This window comes from Streptopelia decaocto (genome assembly GCF_964273445.1).
Source record: "Streptopelia decaocto genome assembly, chromosome: 9".
Lineage (NCBI taxonomy): Eukaryota > Metazoa > Chordata > Aves > Columbiformes > Columbidae > Streptopelia > Streptopelia decaocto.
In genome coordinates this window covers 6,100,723-6,123,742 of record NC_138664.1, presented here as the reverse complement: position 1 = coordinate 6,123,742, position 23,020 = coordinate 6,100,723, and the positions used below count along the sequence as shown (strand labels likewise).

Sequence of the window (23,020 nt, the reverse complement as noted above, 5' to 3'; positions counted from 1 at the left end):
CTTGGAACCTGCTCCAAAGCACTGTCATTGCTTCAAATAACATCCCTGCTGAGATGGTAGATGTGAGTGGAACTTGGCAAAGGGAAGAGCAAGAAAGAGGAGACCCCCTGAGGCAGTCGTGTTGAAACAGTAATGTAACCTGTCACTGAATTATGCGAGAAACTGTTAGGCAACCTGCTATGGACCATGACAAATCCTCCCTGGAGGACCTTGTAGGATGACCAGAAGTAGCTGGGAATGAATATTGTGAAAGCCCAAAGCTGTTGCTGTCTGTGAGGCTGAGTGGCTTTGTGCATGTATCTTACCCTGTTAGGTGAGTAAGAACTGGTGGTTATTTGTCTTCTGGAGTAAGGCGAGAGCATGAGACTTTATTAGAGTAAACAGGGGTCTTGGAATAAATGGTGATTGCAAATCCGTCGCTGGCTGCTGACTCATTCTGTTCCATTTGTTGGCCAACAGAAGAGATCTTTAAATTAGGTTAATTCCTGCTTTTACTCTTCCTCTTGTAAAGAGAAAATTTAAACTGCATATCTGAGGATCACTTTAGCACAAAAAAACACAGCCACTTATTTCCTTTCTGTATCTGTATTGGTTGGGTTGTTTTTGGTGATAGATTGAAAGGCTGGCTGGGGAGAGCTGGGCTGATGTCTTTCTGCCAATTCGAGATAGTGAGCTCTACCCAAAGGGTAGTGCCAGTAGCATGATTTAGGACAGCCCCGTGGCATCCTTTTATCTTCTCCTTGCCAGTCCAAACATCCACTTTGGCAGCACTGGGCCCAAGTCCTCCCATTCCAGCAACTCTATGGTGTCGATAAACAGTCTGCTCACAATGATGGGGCTTGGCATTATTTTTCCAACTGTTGCAGTAGTCGGCAGTACATCTTGTATCATGTGTGCCAACAGCATGTGATAACATTAAAACTCTTTCCAAGTTCAACTCTTCCTCGGTGTTTTACTGATAGGTAAAGTAGCAGGAAGGGAACCTGCATCTCCTCACACGTTCTCATCTGTACCCACAAAAGACCTCTTGGCCTGGTTAATGTCTTTATATTATTTGGACAATAGCTTATAGTAGAGCAGACTGATCTTTTATTGGAGCTTTACACTTAGAATAAGCAGAAGAAAATGAGGCGTATTTGTAGAGGATGGTTGGTAGACTTTTCTGTCATGCCTTTGTTGTGACACCTTTCAACATTTAATTTTTTTTTAAAGGCTGGCCTAATTCTTGAGGTAGTAGAGAGATGGTCTTTCTCTCCATAAGACTGAAATGTGAAATTCTGGAGCAACATTGGAAGCTCAAAAGAAAACAGTGCAGTGGGTGTATATATATGCTGTGTTGGTTTGCTGTTGCCCATGAGATCGTTTTGAGTCTCAATACTTTGTCATTATGTACAGTGGACTATTTCTATGTTGTTTACTTTTCTGTACAGGAGAGACTTTGCAGCTGATAGGAGTTATAATGAGAGATAAGTAATTGAAGGTTAAGTGTCAAACACAAAACAGTTTGAACGTGTGTTATGCACTAAATAAGCCTTTTAACTTTGTCAGTGTCTTCTGATGGAATAATCTTAGACTAATACCAGCTGAAGGAAAGCTGGGCTTGTACCCTCCAGAGGGTCTATTGAGGAGGATTCACTAATGTGGAATATCTAGAGTGTAACTTAATATTGAGGAAGATATGAGTTTGTTGTTTTGGATGTAAATCACCATGCTGTTAATTCATCCTTAGCATCTTTGAATTATCAGATGTGGTATTTCTTTTGCACAGCAACCAGTACTGTGTGTTCCAGAAAACATGAGAATCCTTATCACAGACAAATGGGAGGAAAAAGGACCACCCTAATCTTAAATCATTGAAGAAAGGCTCACAACTGGAATAGTGAAGGTTTTATATTTCCTCTAAAATTCTTCTACTTTGAAATTCAACAGTCATTTGGCTGTTTGAAGACATACTGCTTAGGAGGTCACCTAATCACCTCTCCCATCTAATGGTGTGAAACCATGTTCTGTGATTTCTTCCAAGGCCTATTCAGCTGACGGAGCTGGGAAGTGCTGGACCGAAACCATGCGAAGCAATTTCAACCCATTTCAACACCCGCAAAATTTGTGTTCTACTAATATTTACAGAAAATTGCAGTTGCTGCCTTTCTGGTAGGGAGCAGCTGGGGGCTGATGGCAGGGCAGCTGCAGCCTCAGCCACTGCTGGAGTGCCTGCCTGGATAAAAATGATAAACCATCTAGCCCTACAGTTACCTAATTGCAGCTGGGATTTTGCAGCTGTGGAGTCGCACCATGAGAAATACATTCAGAGCTGCAATTCAGTGAGCGTGCTTTTCAGGCCAACAAATTTGCCTTGTGAGCTGAGGAGAAATAGGCTCTATAGATGTAATTCTTCCTTTTTTTTCTTGTCCTGGTTGCATTCCCTTTTTGTGCTCTGTCACTGATAATTTTCAGTGCTCAGGAACAAAGATAACCATCCTTCATGACATCAGCCTTTGAGGACCACTAAGTAATTGCTTTCCTGACTGTGAACAGCTTTTTAAAAAAAAATTATACATATATATATATATATATATATCTATATCTATATATATATATCCCTGTTTTACTCTATTTGAATCATCGTTTCTTCCACTTTTCTCAACTGTTCACATGTGATCTCAGACAAGTCGTTAAACTGTTTTGTAGTTACTTTACACTGGTAATAGTACCTTAAAAAACCTCTTTGGGTTTGATTTAATTATAATATAATTATTTGAAATCTTTGAGTGCTTGTTTGGAAAAAAAGACGGTCCTATTGAAATGGACATTTCACATAAAAGGTACATTTGCCATACTCTGAGGGATGGTGGGAATTTTAGTGATCAAACTTGCCAGCTGGTCAGAAAACCAGAAGAAAAACTTTAACAGCTTTCTGGAAAATGCTGTGAATTACTCTCTGCCTTTTTTTTTTATTCTTTTTAGAGAGTGGTTGTAAACATTGTTTATCTTAACAAAAATTTCAGCTATTAAGCATTTTACAGCACTGTATACCATTATTAATTACACAGTGTTATTGGAATGGAGCTGGTCAAGAAGGGTTGAAGTTTTAGCCAGGTCCTGTCCTGTACATAGCAAGTGATATCTCTTGCTTATAAATATTCCGGTAAGATAAGAGAAGCCATCAAGCTAAGAAAGCACTTATTTACCTAAATACAAACTGTGACAACTGAACTATGTTGCCTATATGCAGGAGGAAGACAAGTTAGATCTTAATGTCATTCCTGTGCAATTCTTTATTGCTCAGTTTTTTCACAGTGTTAGTCAAAATAATTGGCAACCTTGTGCAACCTTCATTCCAGCTGATCAGAATGGCCTGCGTGAATTTGCACATTGATTTTTGTAGGGGATATTTCTGTGAGCTTATCTATATTGACTAAATGTTATGCATCTAAGTCTTTAATCTCTCTTGGGTCTGTGAGTGGTAAAATCGCTCAAAGTAAAGGACCCCTGAAGAAATTACAAAAGGAAAAACACTATCTGATATTGTCAGAAATATTGTAGAGACTTGTTAGCCGTCCTGCCTTTTATTAGGATTCTAAGCAAGCACCATGGCTGTTTTTCTTTCAAATTCATCTTGGAATAGAGAATTTTATTCTTCTGCCCTTTTTATCCATGTTATTCTACTGAGAGACACACTATAGTTATGTCTCCACCAAAAACAATGTCTAGAAGTTGCATTGAGGGCTATTTCTCAGCAGTGACAGTTCAGAAAACAGTTTTGAAATACTCATGCTTCTAGGTTGGAGCTTAGTGGTTTGTCCTTAGAGGTAAATGTCGTATTGCCTTGTATGATGCACTTTGCAGTACTTCAGTGCTCTCTTTCACTAGTTAAATCTAAATGTGTAACAGTTAAAATGTGTTCAGCTCTTTTATATGGATATGTGAGATCTTATTTCTCTATGAGGAGGTAAAAAAGAGTTTGCTATTTAAACAGAGTAAAACCATAACCATCAGTCATCGATTCATGTGAAGATAGACAACGTGGTCCTGTTCTTTGGTCAGTATCTGAGTGTGCTGAGTTAGATCAGCCAGCAGATATAAATTGCTTTCTGTGGCACTGTGTCAGTTTTTACTCATGGCCCTTCTAAGTAGAAGAGCTATAGCTGTAAATTACCCTTCTATATGTCTTGCAATAAGTGATCGAGAGGTTGTTAGAGCTCTCGTCTTTTCTCCTTTTCTCCACATCTAAATAAGGGACTCATGTCAGCCTGGTACTTTGTCATCTACTTTCCTGTGAAATATTTTGATCAGGACCTGATATTCTTAACTCACTGAAAAAGGACAGTGCCTTTTATCTGAAAGATTTCTTAACACTTTGCTACTAAGATTGGATGCAGATCATCGATTTTCTTCATGGGCATCTTCACAGCCATCAATCTCCACATATTCTCAATTCATTCTCCTTTAAGATGTTATTCTTCTATTATATGACATTAAAAACAAGTCTGTTGAGGGGGTGGTGGGGAAGAGCTAAGGGCAAAAAGCCCCAAATGTTTGGGGCTGTACCCCCTATTCTGGAACACTGGTGACATCTGATGCTTCAGGCTTACTGATTCAATTTAAGAAGAGAGATAAAAATGGACAGTAAGGACCATAAATTAGTTGCCCTTATCCAGTTGTGTTTTGTTTTGTTTTTTTTAGGAAGCTAGTTAAGAATTTCCTTACTTTGGAAGATGTTGAGTGCTTGCAACTCTATTGAACTTCAATAGGCAGTGATGAGAACTCCGTATTTTGAAAAATAAGGTCATTTATTTCAGTATTCAAGTAACTTCACTTTACAAATCTGTTTCAAGAGGGATTTTTTTGATCGTACTAGTCCCCAATTAAAATTTGTCAATTCCTACACAAAAACAGCTTAGATTTTTTTTGATCACACAAGTCTATGTGAACCACTTTCATATAGTTGTTCCTATCTAGTGCCCCAGTTTTTCTTTATTAGAAACTTCCAGCAAGACTGCTACAGTTGAAGTGTTTGTAATGGTACCTATTGAAAGTCTTTCAGCTCCCCTGAGATTCTGATCGCACCTCCTAAGAATCTTGAATCTCTCTATGGACCCTGAATTTTCAGTGCTGTTTTTACTTAGCACTCAAATGAACTCTCTTAAATCTTTGTCCAAGTCTTACTGGGGTTTGTAAGCTTTCTGGAGAATTTGGTTCATTTTTTTGACTTTACAGTAATTCTATCTATTACTGCTTTTTATATGTGTATATTTTTAATTTTTTCTGAATGTTTTGCAGAGCTCTGCAAGCCCATCAGGTTTCCCTGGTGGATACATGCTTATTAAAATAAAGCATTGAATGCTTCGTTTAACTTTATTGTTGTGAAGTGCCCAGAGACTCTGTGCTTGGATGAGCAGTTATGTAAGTGCAATTTGTTTTAGTTTTTTTAGTATCAGAATTAGCATTCAGCTGAGGTTTGAAGGCTCATAGCGCATGTGCATGGAGGCAAGTAAACAGATAAAAGAGAGCTTAGTGCATCTAGGCATGACCCCAAACTGCTTTTCCTTCTCCTTGACCGCTTGCTCTACTCACTGGCAGATCAGTCACCCCAGTGTCTTTCTAGGAATGCTGGAGTGGCTGGTGCCTGATTTATCTATTTCTTTATATTTAAGATACACGAAGATTTAGCTTCATGCTAGCAGAGGACTGAATTTCCTGAGAATGAATTCCAAGATGCAGAACTGTTATCTTTACATATTCCTCCTCCCCTTTATCATTACTAAATAATTATCATTCAACATGCCCATCCTGCTCAACAGCTTTGTTGTCTACAAGCTGGATGTGGCCCTGGTAGTAGTTGCCGGGTTTCATACGGGGGCAATTCCAATTCATAATTTGTGTGGCAGTCCTAAGACATGTAGTTTCTCTGGCCTGGACCCTGGAAGAATTCAGTCGTCTTCTCTTAACATGGGACTCCTACAGAAAGGATGTAGCAGGGGAGACTGTACACACATTTGTAAGCAGAAGAGCCTGAAAGAGAGCAGTGTTCTGGGATATTTCTTTTTTAGTGACTGGAATGATTTATCAAACTATTTATTATGCATTGGTTACTGGCTATTGCAGGGTGTGATTTCCAGTTGCAGGTAGTGATGGTATTTCTGACCCATTGCTCAAGTCTTCCAAAGCCTTAATGGTCTCCATGAACACACTGAGGAATCATGCCACATGTTAACCAGGAGTTCACCACATTGGAGAGAAGTATTATGTAGGGGTAGAACATCTATGAGGAAAAGACCATGTGCTGGCGAAAAAGGAAAACAGGAATAAATGTCTGGTTAAATGGAAAATAGCTGCTTCCCTTCAAAGTCAGGTGGAATTTCTAACAAGAAAATAGGAGATTTGTGGTGGTGTACTGTTTGTGTGGTGTTTATGTGTGTGTGTGTGTGTGTGTATTTATTTGTTTTTGGGGTTTTTTTGGAGTGTGGTTTGTTCTTTTTTGGTGTTGCGTGGTATGTGGGGTTTTTTTGTTTGTTTTGTTTGTTTGGTTTTGTGTTTTTTTTTTTTTTTTCTGTTTTGACTTGGAATCTGCATTGCAAACCTGTCTGGTCCATAAAAATTGTTCATCTCCACAGAAGGGAACACTTATTGCAAAGAAAGCAAACGGTGTTTTATAGGAACTCCTGACTCCTCAGTGGAATTCACAGGCAGAGTTAGAAATCCCATGTCAGAAAGAAGAAATATAACAAGCCTAGATTCATATGTATCACTGCTAAGTAACCTGTGAAAAAAAAATTACTTTATTGTAGAGAGATGATATTTGCCATGCAAATAGCCTGTGAAGTTAGTAGAGGTCAAGTCCCATAATGCTATAGCCCGTTATAGTGGGACTTTCCAGTGATATTTTTGATATTGGCAGTAATATCTTCATAATGATATTGAGTTTACAATGTGGCTGAATAAAAAAAGAGCAATGGGGAAATGGGAGAGAAAAGATTGAAACCCTTCTAGCATGAGTAACACAATCTAGTGTTATAATACTTTCCTTAGCCAACCCGTCCTGCCTTGCAAAGGAAAGTTGGAAAGCCGTGTACTTGGGTTTGTGTTGTTTTGTAAGCTACCACTCAGCATATTTCAGTTAATGCTGCTTTGTCAGAACTATAATTTACTAATGGAAGAAGTACAGTGTGTCTTCATATATGTCAGCATGTGTCCAATTCCACTATAAATCACATGACAGCCTGATGTACATTGAGGACCCTTTTTTGTGCTTCTAAGTTGATCTGAGAAACTTGGTGACAAAATAAACCTGCCCTGTGCCAGTTCTTTTTCTTAGAGATGAAAACCAGCATCTTTTTTGAGCAATGGGAATTATACTGAAGGATGAATGTGTGAGCCTGCTCAGCATTACAGGGGGACAGCCAACTCTGCCTAATCTAGAACAGCCTTTTTTTTTTTTTTTGTGAAGTTTATTATTAACCTGTCTTCAGAAATTTTGGCAAAACCACCTTCCAGCCTCCTACATGGCTGAAAATATATGTGCTCAAAATCTTCTTATTTTGGAACACCACCATCTCATTGTCATTCAGGTGTGACTTGCAGCAGAGTCTTATCCCTGCTGCTTGTTTTTATTGATGAAGATGGCTGAGGTGATGGAGAATGGGGTTGTAATGCACCACAACTTGGGAGGAGTGACTTGAGTCTTCCTCACCTTTGTCTCTTTCCTTTTCTTGTTGTTTTTCTCCTTTTCTTCTGTCTTCATTGTCAGCTGGCAGGTCACTGTCGTGCTTTGCTGTAAAGTGTTATCTTGCTGAAACAAGTCCAATTCCCACACAAAACTTTGCAGACTTCAGCCTGGAAAGGGACTTAAGGTTTCCAAGCAGAGTCATCTTCTGAGATAGTGGTACGATGCACTAATCAGTGCCTGCTCCGTGATTCCTGGACATTAGAAACAGGACAAAACCTTATAGATGATGTTGGAAAAGGTTACACCAGGATGCTCCAGGAGGGAAATGTATATATATTTTTTTATTTCCTGGGCCTCTACACAGCCCCTCTGCTTCTGATGCTCTCTGTTAATCCACGCTATGCCACGCTTTGCCCTTCTGTGTGTATTTATTTTGGTTTAAGTTTTAGAACAATCATCTGCAAATTGCAATTCTTAGTACTCATCTATATGCAGAGATAGCACTGATTTAACTAACAGATTTTTAAATCAACTCAGTTAATTCGATGCAATCCATATGTGAGCAATTAGCTTAAGTCAGTTAAGAATTCTCTTCAGCTATATGGATATAAGCTACATTTAAAATAAAAAAGTCAGAATACAGGAATTAGAAACAGACTAAAGGACATTAATTTAGAAGTAAAGTTTTAGTTAATTTTGTGTGCTTTCATCACATCTCAGTTTCTATTTGAAGTTTTTCACTAATTTACTGTTTTGTTGTATGAGTGACTTCACTTCTCAATATCCCTGCTTGTAAAATTAGGATTTGCTGACATAGCTTGTAGGAGGACGTAAGTGGGACTGTTTGGGAAAATGTGGGTTTTTTCCCCCCTATGGAAAGCTTAAGCTTTTCTATGAATAATGGATGTTGAAAACTGAAGCCAAATCTTCCCATCTAAAACAGTATTTCCATTTGGAAGTGTCACTGTGGTGCCATTTGGGAGTTATTTGGCTGCCCTGTTGTCCCGGCTCCCCCAGCCAAACTACAGCTCCCGTGTTGCATCTTAATTCTGCACATTACTGAATTGCTTCCCTGGAGTCTCCGTGTTGCATTTGAGGACATGTGGCCCAGCCAAAGAGACCCTCTGACAGAGGAAAGGGTGCCTATGAAACCTCAAATCCATGTTTTCTAACAAATGCTGAAACCTCTCTCTTTAAAAGTTCTGATGGTTTGGATGGCACAGTTTTGACTGAAAAGTCAAAATTTTAGAGAGGAATAGGTGTTTGATTGGTGAGGAAAAGTCAATGCTTCCTACAGAAAGTAGATACTTGTCATAAGAAACTTCCTGAGTTGAAAATTGACTATTCTAAAAGCAGTGACTATAAATGCTGGTTTAAGGCTTTCTTGTCAATGAGATACAAGGTGTTTGAGGACCCTGAAAAGAGACTCTTGAGATGACCCCATCTCATGGACAATGTCAAGAAACTGAGAGCCCGGTTTTTATTTGCTCCCTGAATCCTTATTTGCTCCTTTATGAAATAGTACGAAGCATTATTACTTGTGTTCTGGTTTGTTTTGTTTGTTTGTTTGGGTTTTTTTTCCTCATAAATGACAGTACAGAGCATGGGCAACTCCAGGTAAATGAATTATCTGGTATTTAATACTTGTTACAACTAGGAGAAACAGAAATCTAATGGGTGTCCTTTGATGTGGAACTGGGAGGGAGGGGAGATATCTGTGCCAATGCTGTTAACTCGCCTTTGCAGTACATCATGTGAACTTTGTGTCTTATTTGATTATGGCATTGACAGCATTAGTTGGGGTGAAGCAGATCTCATTCTGCATCTAACTGGTTTGTGACCAAATATGACTTAATGAAATGTGTCCACAGAGAGAAAAGGAACAGTTATAAGAGAGGGAGATGAGCAAGAATAGCGACACAGTTACACGTACCAAACAGGAAGAGCACAGGCTGCAACGTTTATCTTGGGAAGTGGGGATTGTCCATTGTGACAAAATCAGTCAAATGTAGCAACTGAAACACTGAAGGTTCATTTTGCTAATTAGTATCAGTGCTCAGCTGTAGGGAGGCAAGAAGATGCTGACAGTGTGATATTTTAGGATAGCGCTTGCCCGAGAGGAAACTTTATGCATCACGGATTCATTACTCAGTGCCAGGAGGGAAGAATCGTACAGCAGCCATGGTCCAATGCGAGACAGATCCTTTCAATGGCATCTTTAAATTGGTTGGCATCCAGATAGCGCAAGTGTCATTCAGGAGATGTTTGGCATTGTGTGTGTAAGGTGCAGTAAAAAAAGAGAAGAAAGTAGTAAAAAAAAAAAAAATTTCCTCTTAGAGGTCTAGAGATAAAATGAACTAGACAGTGTGAATTCACAGCACAATTGAAAAATCACCGTTTCTTGGTACTTTATGGGGATCTCTTAGGAGAAGTTGACTTTCTAACATTGTTTTTCATCATTGAGTTAAACAGTGCATGACTGCCTTGGTGCTCTATTACTAATTGTGGCCTTTAGTCATGATGAAAGCAGGTGTGATAGTAAGATGTGGAGCAAATGAGGCTGAAGGGCAATTAGCATTGCAGTAGGTCAGATGTAAGTGGGAAGGGGAGTGTAAATATAATTTAGGAATGAGATGTACACTTGAAGAAAAAGACATATGGAATAAGGACTGGGGCTCCTGGTTTCCTAGCTGCTTTGGTTATGGTTGGAAGGCAAACTGCTCTGGAACCTGGATCTATATAAAATTTCAGCATTCATGTTGCTTTCAGTCAGAAGGAAAGAATGAAGAATCAGTAATGAATTTTTAGTTGCAGTAATGCTGATGGGAACTGCTTTATTCATCAGTGTCTGTGTATATGCCTTGAAGCTATTCACCTGTATTTCACAGTAAACAAGAGAAAATCTAATAAATTCACAGCCTGAACAAAGGAAGAGCATCACCTTCTTCACTCCTTGGAGTAACCAGGTGAGGGGATCAGCTCACTGCAGGGAAACCCTGGGGCTTGCCAAGAGGCAAATGTGAGATGTCCCAGCGACAGCTTTATGTGGCCCACTTTCATGGTTGGAGAGATTTTTCACCATGACATTAATGGTGCAGTCCATAGCACAGTAGGAAAAATGCCCTGCCCTCTAATTCTCCATCTGATTCTAGCTGTAGAGTGCTGTAGTGCAAGTCCATATGTACACATGTCTGCTATAAGATAAAAGATTAAATTAGAGGCTCTACAAAGAGGTTCTCAGCACTTAGTATTTTCTTTTATGCCATTAAAACACAGAAATTTAGGAGGATGGGAGACTAGTTATATGTCATACTGAAGCTTCTGAAAAATACCCATACACTTAAAATCCAGACTGTTTTATGTCACATAAGCATACTGTTTCATTGGATTGCTCTCAGTGTAAAGCCTCCAATATTTACATTGTTCTGGTGATATTCTGTTTCTAGGATGATTATTGGCATCATGGGGCAATACCATGATGCAGTGCCTGGATGGCATTGAATGAGCATCTCTGTGTAATAGACATGTGATAAATAGTCATTATGGTTTCAGCACATGGGCTTGAACAAAGCCAGAGCCAATAAAACCAGGAACCAAAGCCAGGAAATAATGGTTATATTTCTGACACCTTCCTTTAAATTATGAGGGAGGGCTTTGCTGGTGCTGCTGCTTCCTCACATCACTGAGTCTTTGCTCCCTGAAAAGATTTAAAATCAAGAGAAATGCAAGATTTCTCTCCTCACTCCCCCCTTTTTCTTTTTCCCTCAGGTTGCTCTGAGCTTTCTGAATGGCAAGACCAAAACACTTTAATGGAAATATTTCTGCTGCCAGTGGTTATTTATAAGGTCCAGCATGCTGTGTCTGGTTGAGGCTGCCCCATGCTGCTCAACAGCGTCCTGATGTTTGCTTGCACCTACTCCCTTCTGTATAGATATTCTTATCCTATGCTGGTACTGCTTTCTGCTTTTAAGATGCACAGAGAATGGTGATGCGGCTCTCTACATATCAAACACAATGCATCCCTTTAGATTTTACAGTTCCCTGTGCCCTAGGTGCTGTTATTATCAGTCCTGACATCTTTCATTCAATATGATGGGCCCCATCTCTCCATTTATCTGTAATGGACAGGAGACTTTGAATTATTTTATCTTCCAAGCACAGCAACATCTTTCCTTTAAAAACGGACTTTTCTCTGTCTCCATTTCTTGTTTCCTTCCTTGTCTAATATCTTATGCATTATATTTATCCCTCAATCCCCTTACTCTGCATCTCCTCTTCCCTTTTGTTTTTGTTTTTCTTATGTATATACCTTTTTCTTTCTTCACCCATACCTCCCCTTTTTGTATCTGTGCAGGGCACTGATTCAGGTTTATTGCAATCAACTAAAAAGGTTCCATTGACCTTATCAAGCCTTAGGTTAGGGTCAGCTACCATTTCTCTGTCCATACACATGGCTTGTGCAGAGTTTAGTGCAGTATCTGAGGTTATTTTGCCCTCAAAGCCAAGCAGGCTTAAGGGTAAGACAATAAAGAAAACACATATTTAGTAAAACTTAATGTCAAGCTTTGAGGTACAAGATTAAAAACAAGGTCTTACAAGTGCAAACAGATTTAAAATACAATTCTATCTTAAACTGAACAAGTCTGTGCTTTAGCTACTTAACCTCTTTCTCATTAACTCCCTATGAGGTGTCCCTGCCTTCAGAGCATGAGTCTAATGTTGCAATTATAGAAGTGCAGTTACCTCCTCTGGGTTCAGAAGGGGAATCTAAACCTGATCTTTCTGTCTGTGCTATATCAACTTCACACGCCAAAGATCAGGTTTTCATAGAACAGTTTTCCTACATGATTATTCGCACTTATACATCTTTAGAGATGAGGATTGCATAGAAGTAGGAATATTCTTGGTAGCATGTATTTGATATATTTAAAGCTAGCAGTCACCAACAAGTTCACCTAAGGGTGACTCGATTCAACTCACAGAACTGGTTCCAAGCAATCTTTTCTCCAGGGACTGGATGGTTTGAACACTTTGGTGTCATTAATCTTACTGGACTATGTGACACTGTTGAAGTACATCTGAAGGATGGACTGTCCAAGCGTTTCTTTCCTTGGGCATTAACAAATAGCAGAATTACACATAGTCTGTATAGAGACACAGAGGTGGGATTTTCTTTGCTTATTGGAATTATTTTTGGAAAATGCTTTCATAATTTCCCTTGAGCTGCTACTAGACCCATCCAAGGTGGCAGGTAGTCCTGCTAATGCTGCAAAGGAGAAAAGACACATGAAATATTTAATGCAAATATAATATCTTGGGACTCTGTAAGAAATGCCTTTGGTTTGAGCGGTGAATTTCATTAAATCCTGCCAAACATTCAAAGTCAGTCTCAGCTTCCCAGTCCCTTTATTTGCTATCAGCACTTGAAATCAGCTTAATATTTTACCTTCATCCTTGGTTGCAGAGCATGACGGACAAAACCATTATCTGCGAATGTCATCGCTATTAGTAAAGAGAGAGAAGAAAGGAAGGAACAAGGGGAACAGGGCTGACAGGGAGCTTGTGTCCACAAAAGTAAACAGACTTAAACAGCACAATGGGAGTGGGGAGCAGGATGGGAAAAATCAGCCTCTCATAATTTAATTAAAGTTCTACATTTCCTTAAGAGCTGTGGGTACATTCTGCCAGGCTGAGGGCTAATGTTTAGAGGTCATTTAAATGAGCAGAAATGTTAATTATTGGAGGGACAAAGCTGTTGAACTTTCTCTCCTAGCTCTTCCTTATGTGCAGAGATGTTACCTGACTTCCCCGCAGTACAAAAGTGCTTTCAAACTATTGTTTTAGAGTTGGATTACGCTTCCTAAACTAATACGGTGAACTGCAGTGGGGGAATTGGCTTGTCATAGGGTCACGTCTAAGAAAAGACACAATTTATATCATAGCAACAGTGTTGGTAAATTGTATTATGAACAGAGTGAACCTGTAGAAAGAGCGAGGGTGCTGTGAACAGAGATGTTTCCACGCTGTGTAGAACCTGTGGTTGTGTACGAGTGATGCATCTCAGTCTGTGGGCACAGCAGAACCAGATCCTGCAGTAGAAACTCTGATGCCTTGTTGCATCATTTACTTGGCTTTAATGTCTGTTCACATAGCTGATTAGGAGTTTTTCTTACATGCTTTTCCAGCAGATCCTGGGATTTCTTTGTGTTCTGAAGGAACAAAGAAATTTTACAGATGCTTTTAGTTTAGTCTAAGAAAGAGTGAAATAAAAATTGAGCTTGGGGTTGCTTTGACATTAATCTCTGCATTTGCTGTGTCCTTTTAGGAGTAGGTTACAGCTGTCATGCTTTTATTCCCATGTGTGTTTGGCTTTGTATGTTGGACTCTTCTGGCATGTACCAAAGCACTTTAGCAGAGGGACATGTGTGGATGATTTGAGTAGACATAGTGTCAGTCCCAACAGGAAAGGTGAAGGAAGTAGTGGTTTGATTTTTGTGAGCAATGACAATTCAGTATTTCTGAAGGTCTCAGAAAATGACCTTTTTTTTTTTTTTTTTTTTTTTTTTTTTCCCTTCCTGATGTTACAATGAAGTATGAGAATAAGAGCCCAACTATCATTCTTTCCCTCAGAATGGAAATTCTTTTGTTATTTTCAATTAGTTGTGCTCCCTTATATAACAGTGGTGCAGGAAGACAGAAAACTCTTGTGTCAAGAAAGTGTTTGGGTCTTGTTTACTTACTGGTCATATTGGGGAAAGATGAATTTCTGAATGCAGACCAATGATTGTTGAATTGTACCTATTAGCAGGAAACCATGTAAGCACACAGGTTCTGTGCAGAAATACAGCTGCTAATCTCAGTTGAGCAGCTGTTGTTCTGAAGATCAGGAAAGGTGAGCCTAAAGGCAGCTTTATCAAAGAGCCTTTAAGAAACTAACAGATATTGTCATGTTTTCATGCGGAATTGTTGGCAGAAGCATCACAGCAGCCTTTGCTGACTTCCCATGTGTTAGCTATTGCTAAAGTTTTCTGATTTGCTGAATGAGTAACATGGGATCTATGCATTGTGAAGAAAGAATTCAGATAAAAGTGAAACTAGAATAACCTTGAAATGGGTCTTGTGATGTTGCCAGAAACCCCAAGATGGCATCAGAGACCTTGTTTTTCTACATTAAAAATGTAGTATATGTTCTTAGTGACTCTTATTATTTCTTTGTCTTCTGTTTTTAACCAATGCTCATTGTTTATACTCTTCTGTTTATATACTTTATGACCCTTTTTCTTCAAGCATCATTTGCAAGGCATTGGTAGTGCCAAAGATGGTACATGCAACATGCCCTACCAGGGTGCAAGGCTCTGCCAATACAAGAACAGACCACATCCCCAGGAATACATTTGTACTCTATTATTTTTTTTCTAGGAGGCTTGAAACAGCAAAAGCTGGGTGCAACTACCTAGCTAGAAATTCACCTGACACTTAGGAGGTGACTTTTTTTTTAAGTACAAGCCAATCCAAGTTTACAATGCCACCACAATTGTTCTAGGGCAGAACTGGATAGTATGGAGATGATGAGGACCTGCTACAATCTCTCACACACTGGAGGGTTGATTGCTGAAGCTTATCAGCACACCGTGGTTTGAAAATTGTGAACCAAATGATAGCAAAAGCTCTGAGGAGCGTGAGAAGGCTCTGGTCTACACAGAGTCACTAACAAGGGGGATTAGTTGGATTTTGTAGAATTGTACAGTGATGTACTGCTCCATACAGTCAAGTATCCTGCACAATCCTCCACTGATCAGTGAGTCAGTAACAGAATATTTTTCAAGCCAAGTGAGTGAAACATCTTCTTAGTGCAAATCTGGGATCCTTATTTAGCTTTAATTCAGCCTTTGCAGTGAAGCTAGGTAATTGTTCTACATAATGATGTAGCATGCATCAGGATCTTGATGTGCTTTAGATAGCTGCATTTCTTGTGAGTGGAGAAGCTTAAATGAGATATCCAGCTCATCTCATTTAAGTGCATTCATATTTCAGACTGGTCAAAGAGATTCGAGTGCTTGTCTTCGATTAGAATGAGTAGGAGTTGGATGTACTTGTTTGCTGTGGAGGTTTTGAGAAGCCCACACTCTGTGTAAGCTGGGTGAATTTCATAGCACACAGTTTAGAACATTGCAGAAGAGTTTTTGTTTGTAAGTATTCTTTTGATTTGTACATACTTAAGTAAAGGAAAAACTGCATTTGTTTTCAGGACTGCAACTGCGCGAACCTTGGAAGGAAAGGAAACGACAAAATTCATGTACTATAAGCACCTTTGAAATATAATACAGACCATCGGTTCATTTCAGCCCAATGTTCAAAACCTTTATATCTGTGTTCTAATTGACATTCCCTGTCTTTGTGCCAGGGCTGGCCAGAATTGGAACCTTTTTGGAATCAGCTGTTGTTTTGCTAATTTGTGATGTGTTGCTTTCTGATTTCAGCCACCGTTGTTCATTGAGTGGGGATGATCTGAACAGACAGTGGTTGACACCCAGTTCCCAGCTCCATCCAACTATTTACCACGCCAAAGGTCTTCTCTGTTACCTGCGCAGCATTGGCCGGGCTCCTCTGGTGAGTCTCCTCCAGGATCTTTTCTGGGTTACTATATATGGATTGCTTACTGTATTGTGTGAACAGTTTTATTTTAGAGCTACAGTGATTTGGAAAGCATTGCATTCTGTTACAATTTCATCTTACAGAAGTGTTTTGAAAGCCTTGAATATTTAATACTTACTGAATTTTCTAACTAACAACTCCAAATTCCAGAATTTCTGCACACCTGGAATATAAATGAGAAAATGAATTCTTTAAAGCTCTTTAAAATTGTCAAAATACTCCAACTAAGCTAAATATTATGAGTAGGTTATTGCTGTGTTCATCATAATGATAGGAGAAATTCCACAAAGGTTTAGTCTGAATGGACAGTGAAAAAGCCTATGTTGGAAAACCCCCCACAATCCCCAAAACAGAGGAAGCAACCCTCAAAATGTCTGAGTTTCCATGCTGCTTTGGTGGTGGGAAGAAAACATCTGGTTTTGGGGGGATACCAGAAATTCATGAGGAGGGTCTCATCTCAGAGCTGCAATTAGGATAAGGTTGGGATCCATCCCATCTGCTTGATCTTGTTGCCCAACATAATGAAAAGATAATTCTGAGGCTTGAGGAGAAAAAGCACAGAGGTTTAAATGTTAAAGAACAGATGTGGAAGCACAGACTGGCAGGTTGGCTACTGATAACTACTGTCAGGCAGGAAATGTCCGAAAGTGCAAAATTCTCTCTGGATTTGAGGAGAAGGTGAAAATGTCCATGAGCTTCTGTAAGTGAATTACAACAGCCCTGAAGTTAACTCTGTATCTTGAGGAATGTTGTGGAATCTCAACTCACAGTTGTGAATTTACTCACCAATCTTTTCCTGTGGTTCACAGCAACATAGGATTATCTTGCTGCTTTTTTTCTTTTACCCCGCTGTTTGCTATCTGGCCTTTTTTAATACACAACCATACTTGTCATGTCCAGATGCATAAATTGAACACTCCATGCAAGTTTTCATCATTGCTGAGTGAAGGGAGACTATTGATCCTGTCATCTCCCTCATTTACAGGCTGCATGTCAGACTTGGTAAACTGATTTTTTCCTTTGCCTTTGAAGAGTACATTGATTTTAGTTTATACGTGCTTAAAAATGCCTTTTCCATCCTCCAGAAGAGCACTAGCTAGGTCTCTTTTTCTTTTTTTTTTTTTTTTTTTTTTAATAAATTATTATTTTATTCTCCCCCCGCCGCCACACAACTTCTTTTTTCTTCGTTACTCCAGGGTCCCATGGAGCCAAGTTTCCTGATAGCCAAATGATTTATGTGAAATGATTTATTTTCGTTTATCCTGGGGATGCTTAAGCAGTTCCTTCAAAACAAAATACCCAAAAGCTGCTTGAAGGAGAAAAGGAAAGAACTTTCAAGTTAACAGCCTTTCAAACCAAAGCCATTTTAATTGGTAACTTCTATAGACAACAGGTTTTTGGTGTGTGGTTGGTTGGTTGGTTGGCTCTGGGAACCCTGATAAGACAAGGGACTGGATTCACTGTGGCATTGCAGTCCTCTGCTGCTTGGTATCTCCTCAGAACTTAGGGCACAAAGTGGGAGTGTTGGTGACCTTTTGTCTGGGAGCAGCCAGGTCTGATGGGGAGAGGGAAGTTGTTCTCTCCTTGACCATCTGTGGTGAGAAACTGCTATGGTTTAGAAGTTAAAGTGGACAATGCAGCTGCAGAATGCAACAGGGAACTTGCAGTTTGTACAGAGAGTCTGAACTGCAGTGAAGAGCAAGGATGCTTTTGGAGGGGACAGAAAACAGTTCCTATGGACCAGGAGGCACTGAGCAGAGTTTTTTGCCATCCAAAGGCATTATATCAAGCTTGGAAACAAGCATCTGCCTGCAAGGGTGTAGCTCATTGTAAGGGAAAATCCCCAGGCATGTCTACCTCAAAACTCTGAGATTCAAAGTCCTGTCACAGTGCTATTAAGGAAAAAAAAAAAGAGACTTTACAGTATGAAAAGAAATTTCAAGACATTCTGTTTTCCCACAGATATTCTTCCTTTCCATTTTCTGTTCTGCTTTTCCTTTATTTTAAAATGTACCTGGTTCTGTGACTCATCAGGAGGGTTGTTTTTTGATTTAGAAAGCAGTTTCTAGGATGATCACTGCTGGAAAATAACTTTAAATAGATTTGCATGTGTGTCTTGAGCCATATCCCAGTGAGTTCAAACATTGAGAGTCTGTCTGTATTGTGAATATTAGTGTCCCAGCTATATGAAAGAACAGGCCGAAGAAAAAGGACTGGTAGGTCTTAAGTTTGCTTAGTGTTTGCCCAGATACATCCCAGAAAGAATTCTGTATGGGTGCTCAAAACTAGAGAATGTAGCTTAACCTTGGCTGAATGGTGAGACATAAGCTACCCTGTAGTGTGAAAATGAGGGAGAAGACTGTATTGTAAAGAACAACTGAGTATAAACATTAGGAATGACTGCAGTATCCAGTAAACTTAATTAAAATGTAGCTCTATGCAACTTGCAAATAGAATGAAAATATTTTCAGTAGCACTGATGCTTCTGCTGTGGGAGCTGGTGACAATCAATGGAAGATCCCATGGTCTGAAACACCAGCCGTGATACAGAACCTGACTTTAATAATCCTTTACCAATACAGAATTCTCATTCCATCCCTGTCACTAAGGACTCATCTGCAGGTTTCTTGAGGTGCAGAATTATAGACCTGCTGCTGATCAGGCAATCCAGCTATCTGACTATCTGATCATCCCTGTGTGGTTTCTGATACATAAAGTAATATTTTAGTCAGATAATATACTGTGTCTTTTTTGTGCTAGTAATTCTGCAAATTGGCAGGTAATTGATACCCAATTGAGCTGGGTTCTCTGCCTTGAAATAAGACGGAAGCTATGAAATCATTTTTTGGTATTCATAGGAATAAATTCTAGGTGGTACCTGTGGTTAACCTAAACTATGACTGTGTGTTGCTGATAGCTTAGATGAAACACTAGCTGGAAAAATATCTGTCATTAAGAGAACCAGTAAAAGCAGCAATTTGGAAGGAGACATTACAGGGTAATTGCACCTGGTTCAGACAGAGTTGTTTTAAGCACAGGGTTTGCATAAGCCCTGCAAAAGATGCATACAGACTGCGAGGGCTGAACCTTGGGGGTCTGTGCAATAATGGCTTTTTTCCATTTTGGAGAAGGATGCTGGTTGTAGGTTTGCACCAACGAGCAGCTCTAAGACAAAGGTGTAAATAAAGCAGGAGCAGTCGGTGCTGGGCAGGTCGATGTTCACATGCTTTGGGTGTCGAAGGTGCGTGCTGCAGGGCTGGGGATGTGCAGACCCAGAGCCCTGCAAAGAGCTGCAGGTGTGTGGTGGTGCGGGAAGGAAAGCTGGTGGGTCAAGAAACCAGAAGAATGAGCAGCATATGAGATACGTATAATTGTGCACCTAATTAGGAGCAGTGATAATTGTGCACCTAATTAGGAGCAGTGAGATGGTTCTTTGAGTGTGTGCCTTAGCTTCTCCAGTATGTCAACCTACTGTTTGTCAGAGGAGCTGAAAGAATGTACATGCTCAGTTTCTACATAATTAAACTCCCTGACTTGCTGCAGCTAAACTTACTTACTGTATAGCTGGTAAATAAACATGCTGGGGTAAATCTTATCCTAACAGTTGGTGGAAGAACCTCATCAGCTCCACCTGTTTCTCCCTTCTTCTATATGTATTTATGTAAGAAAATGTGTATTTTTTTACCTCTTATTTCTCCTGCATTTCTCTTTATATTGATCCATCATTCTTCCCTACCTTCCTACACACATTCTTTTGTCTCCAACATAATCCTTGGAAAAGTGTTTCAATGGAATCCTGAAGCTCCTTTCTACTTGGTGGTGAATACTGATTTTAAAGTAACAATTTCCTTCTCTTTAGAAATTCTTGTATTTTAATTGACAGATTTCTGAATATTTCTGATGAAGACATGGAGAATATATGTAACATCATTGTGTATATTGACTTCATATCTCAGAGGGCACTGAGATTGATTATTCTTTAAAACTTGGGTCAATATTTACCTCTTGGGTCATTAAATTGTGATTTTCATTTCTACAGCAGTTGATATCTGCCTATAAAGGCAATAAAAACTTCCGCTAGAACTGGGTATGTACCTTGTTTATGTGGCAGCTGACATAAAAGAGATGGATTAGATAGACAGCTAGATTAGACAGTGTGGAATGAGATTATTTGCCATGAAGACAGGTCATGTTCCGTACTTGGCTTCCAGGAATTCACGCCAAGATCTGACAGTGTTGTGCAGTACAATTGCACAATTATATTTCCCTGAAAATTATGTAGAACGGGTTTTGAATTTCAAGATGACAAAGTGATGATTAATTGCTTGGGAAAGCACAGATTTCAAATCTCATGAGGATAAAGCTGGAGTTTAGGAGTTTAGAAGTAAAAAGAGCCTGACAAATTACTCTGTTGTATCATAAGTTACCAGGAACCCTGAGGTTCTGGAGTTGCCATGGATTCTTGCACAGGTGTCACCTTTATTTCTGCTGCAGACAGAACTGCACTAGTCTTGACTCTAGATCCCTGAAGTAATGTCAAACCAAACAGATAAAACAAGGTACAACTGACTAACAAAATTTGACACAGATTACAGGCATGACCCAGAGCATAAGATACTCTGAAAATACTGGAAAAAAAAATAAACAAACCCAAAAAACCCCCAAACCATTAATCCTACCACTATAATCTTGTAGTGCTATTATGAAGAGCAAGGAAACTTTTTTTGGTGTTCAAGATTTTTACCTTTTTTTCTCCCTAGGTATTCTGTGACTACCATGGACACTCCCAGAAAAAGAACGTGTTCCTTTACGGCTGCAGCATCAAGGAGACCTTGTGGCAAGCAGGCTGCACGGTTGACACAGCAGTTATCACAGAAGACGTTGGTTACAGGGTAGGTTTGCTTTCTTCCTTCCTGCAATTCCTGGTCTGAGTGCGCACGTACAAAGCTCGTTAGGATAAGACCAGCTCACAAATTTAGGGGATAGGAGCAAGTTGCCCTTACTCCAGAGGAGTAATGGTCCAGAGAGTTTCAAATAATGCATAACAGTGTCACGTCCCAGATATTAGAAGGAATGTTGTCAGTAGGTGGATCCCTATTAATTTTACTTTAGTGAGGTGCTGTGTTATAATCTTTGGCTGCAGAATAATAGGACAGCCATATTTTTGTGTTTTTTATAATTTCTAAATATACATACGCTTTGTCCCCTCGCTCCACCATAAGAAAATAAATAGGGATTACATAATGGTAACTGAGGAAATGACAGTGTGCCACTGTCTTACTCAGTTGAATTGCTTCTTCACAAATACTCCTGGTATGACTGAAAATGCCAGAGAATGTCAGATCTAACGTAGTGGAATTGTCTCCACAGCAAGTGCTTGGTGTTGTAGCTAGGGAAATTTTTCTAGAATTAGAACAAATACTAAAATTTGTTTGATTTCTACTTCATGTCAATGTCTCAGCTATCAAACTGTTCTCTGGATTTCCTGCCTGTCTCTTTTTTTTGTGTGTCTGTTTAGATGATATTTTCCTCTTAAGTGACAAATATATGTGCAGAAAAAAAATCTTATAAGCTCTAATTATAGTCTTTAAAAAAGGTTAATTTCACAAAACATTAATTGTGGCCTTAAACTGATTATAGAGCTATATAGCTTTGGTTCACTCCACCCTGAAAGAGGTTGAAAAAGTCTTTTTCAGTTTACGTATCTGTATAATTTCCACTACTTGGGTACAAATACTAACTATCCTCCTATAAGGATGCCACATCTTCAGTGTTCATCTTACGGCATTGGATGTAGCGTACCAAAACTTCCCTGGAAGAAAGTGCTCCAGTGTTTGTTGTGAGGGGTCCCTGTGGCAAATGCTCTGTTTCACAAAGAAACCAGGGAGGATGCCTGGAGTCAGGATATCTTTTGCTCTGTTGGAATTCACAGAGCTTGAAAAGGCGGAGGATGGTTTGTTGTTACACTAACAGAATTCAAATGCTGCTTGCAGCATCTGGAGCCTGTCTCGAATCTGCAGTGAAGAAAAGCAGGAGAGAGGCTGCAAGGCTGGCCAAGAATACAGCCAACCTAGAAGAAAGATTTTGTGGTTCAAATCCTATCTTTTGCACAAAGCAGGAGATGGATGACTGCTGCAGTTCCTGCCTATGGGTCACCCTTTTCCTTAGGCTGGGGAAAACAGGTATATAGGAAAACACTTCTGCATCTGCAGACTGCAGCAGGTAATCTTGCCTGTCTCAGACCTGCTTCCTTGCACTGTTTACACAGGTTTCTTTCCTTCCTCCTGCAGGTACTTGGGGATAAATCTGGTCTCCGTGACTGATTTTTCTCTCCAGTAGCAGGAACCAAATACCTCTAGAAAACATTTTTGGAACAGCCGTTATCTCATATGTCATAGACTCAGCTGTAGCCTTTGACAATATACAGGAGTAAGAGTCTTCTTTACCTTCTAATGTTTGGTGGCCTTGGGTGACTTGCACAGCATTGGCACTGCAAAGCCCAGCTTAAAGATTTGTCCTTCTGATAGCCACTCCAGGCCCCTGTGACAGCAATCTCTGCAGGGGACATCAGTAAAGAAATATAATTCCATTCTCTCCTAATGGGACTGGAGGTTTATGGCCAGGGCCCTGTGTGAGGGAAGCAGCTTCCTTTGCTGTTGTACATGCCAAATCCAGCTGTGTGTAAGAAAGGGAACAGTC

At 39.6% G+C, this 23,020-nt stretch overlaps 1 protein-coding gene across 1 annotated transcript in view; it reads left to right on the top strand.

Annotated features, from left to right (window-relative positions):
• Positions 1–23,020, top strand: part of AGBL1 (AGBL carboxypeptidase 1) — a gene marked incomplete at its 5' end in the record, with an annotated part of 274,207 nt that overhangs the window by 130,096 nt on the left and 121,091 nt on the right. The window contains 2 exons of the mRNA XM_082060702.1: positions 16,147–16,276; positions 21,082–21,213. Of these exons, the coding sequence (XP_081916828.1) occupies positions 16,147–16,276; positions 21,082–21,213 (262 nt within the window). The remainder of the gene's footprint in view (positions 1–16,146; positions 16,277–21,081; positions 21,214–23,020) is intronic.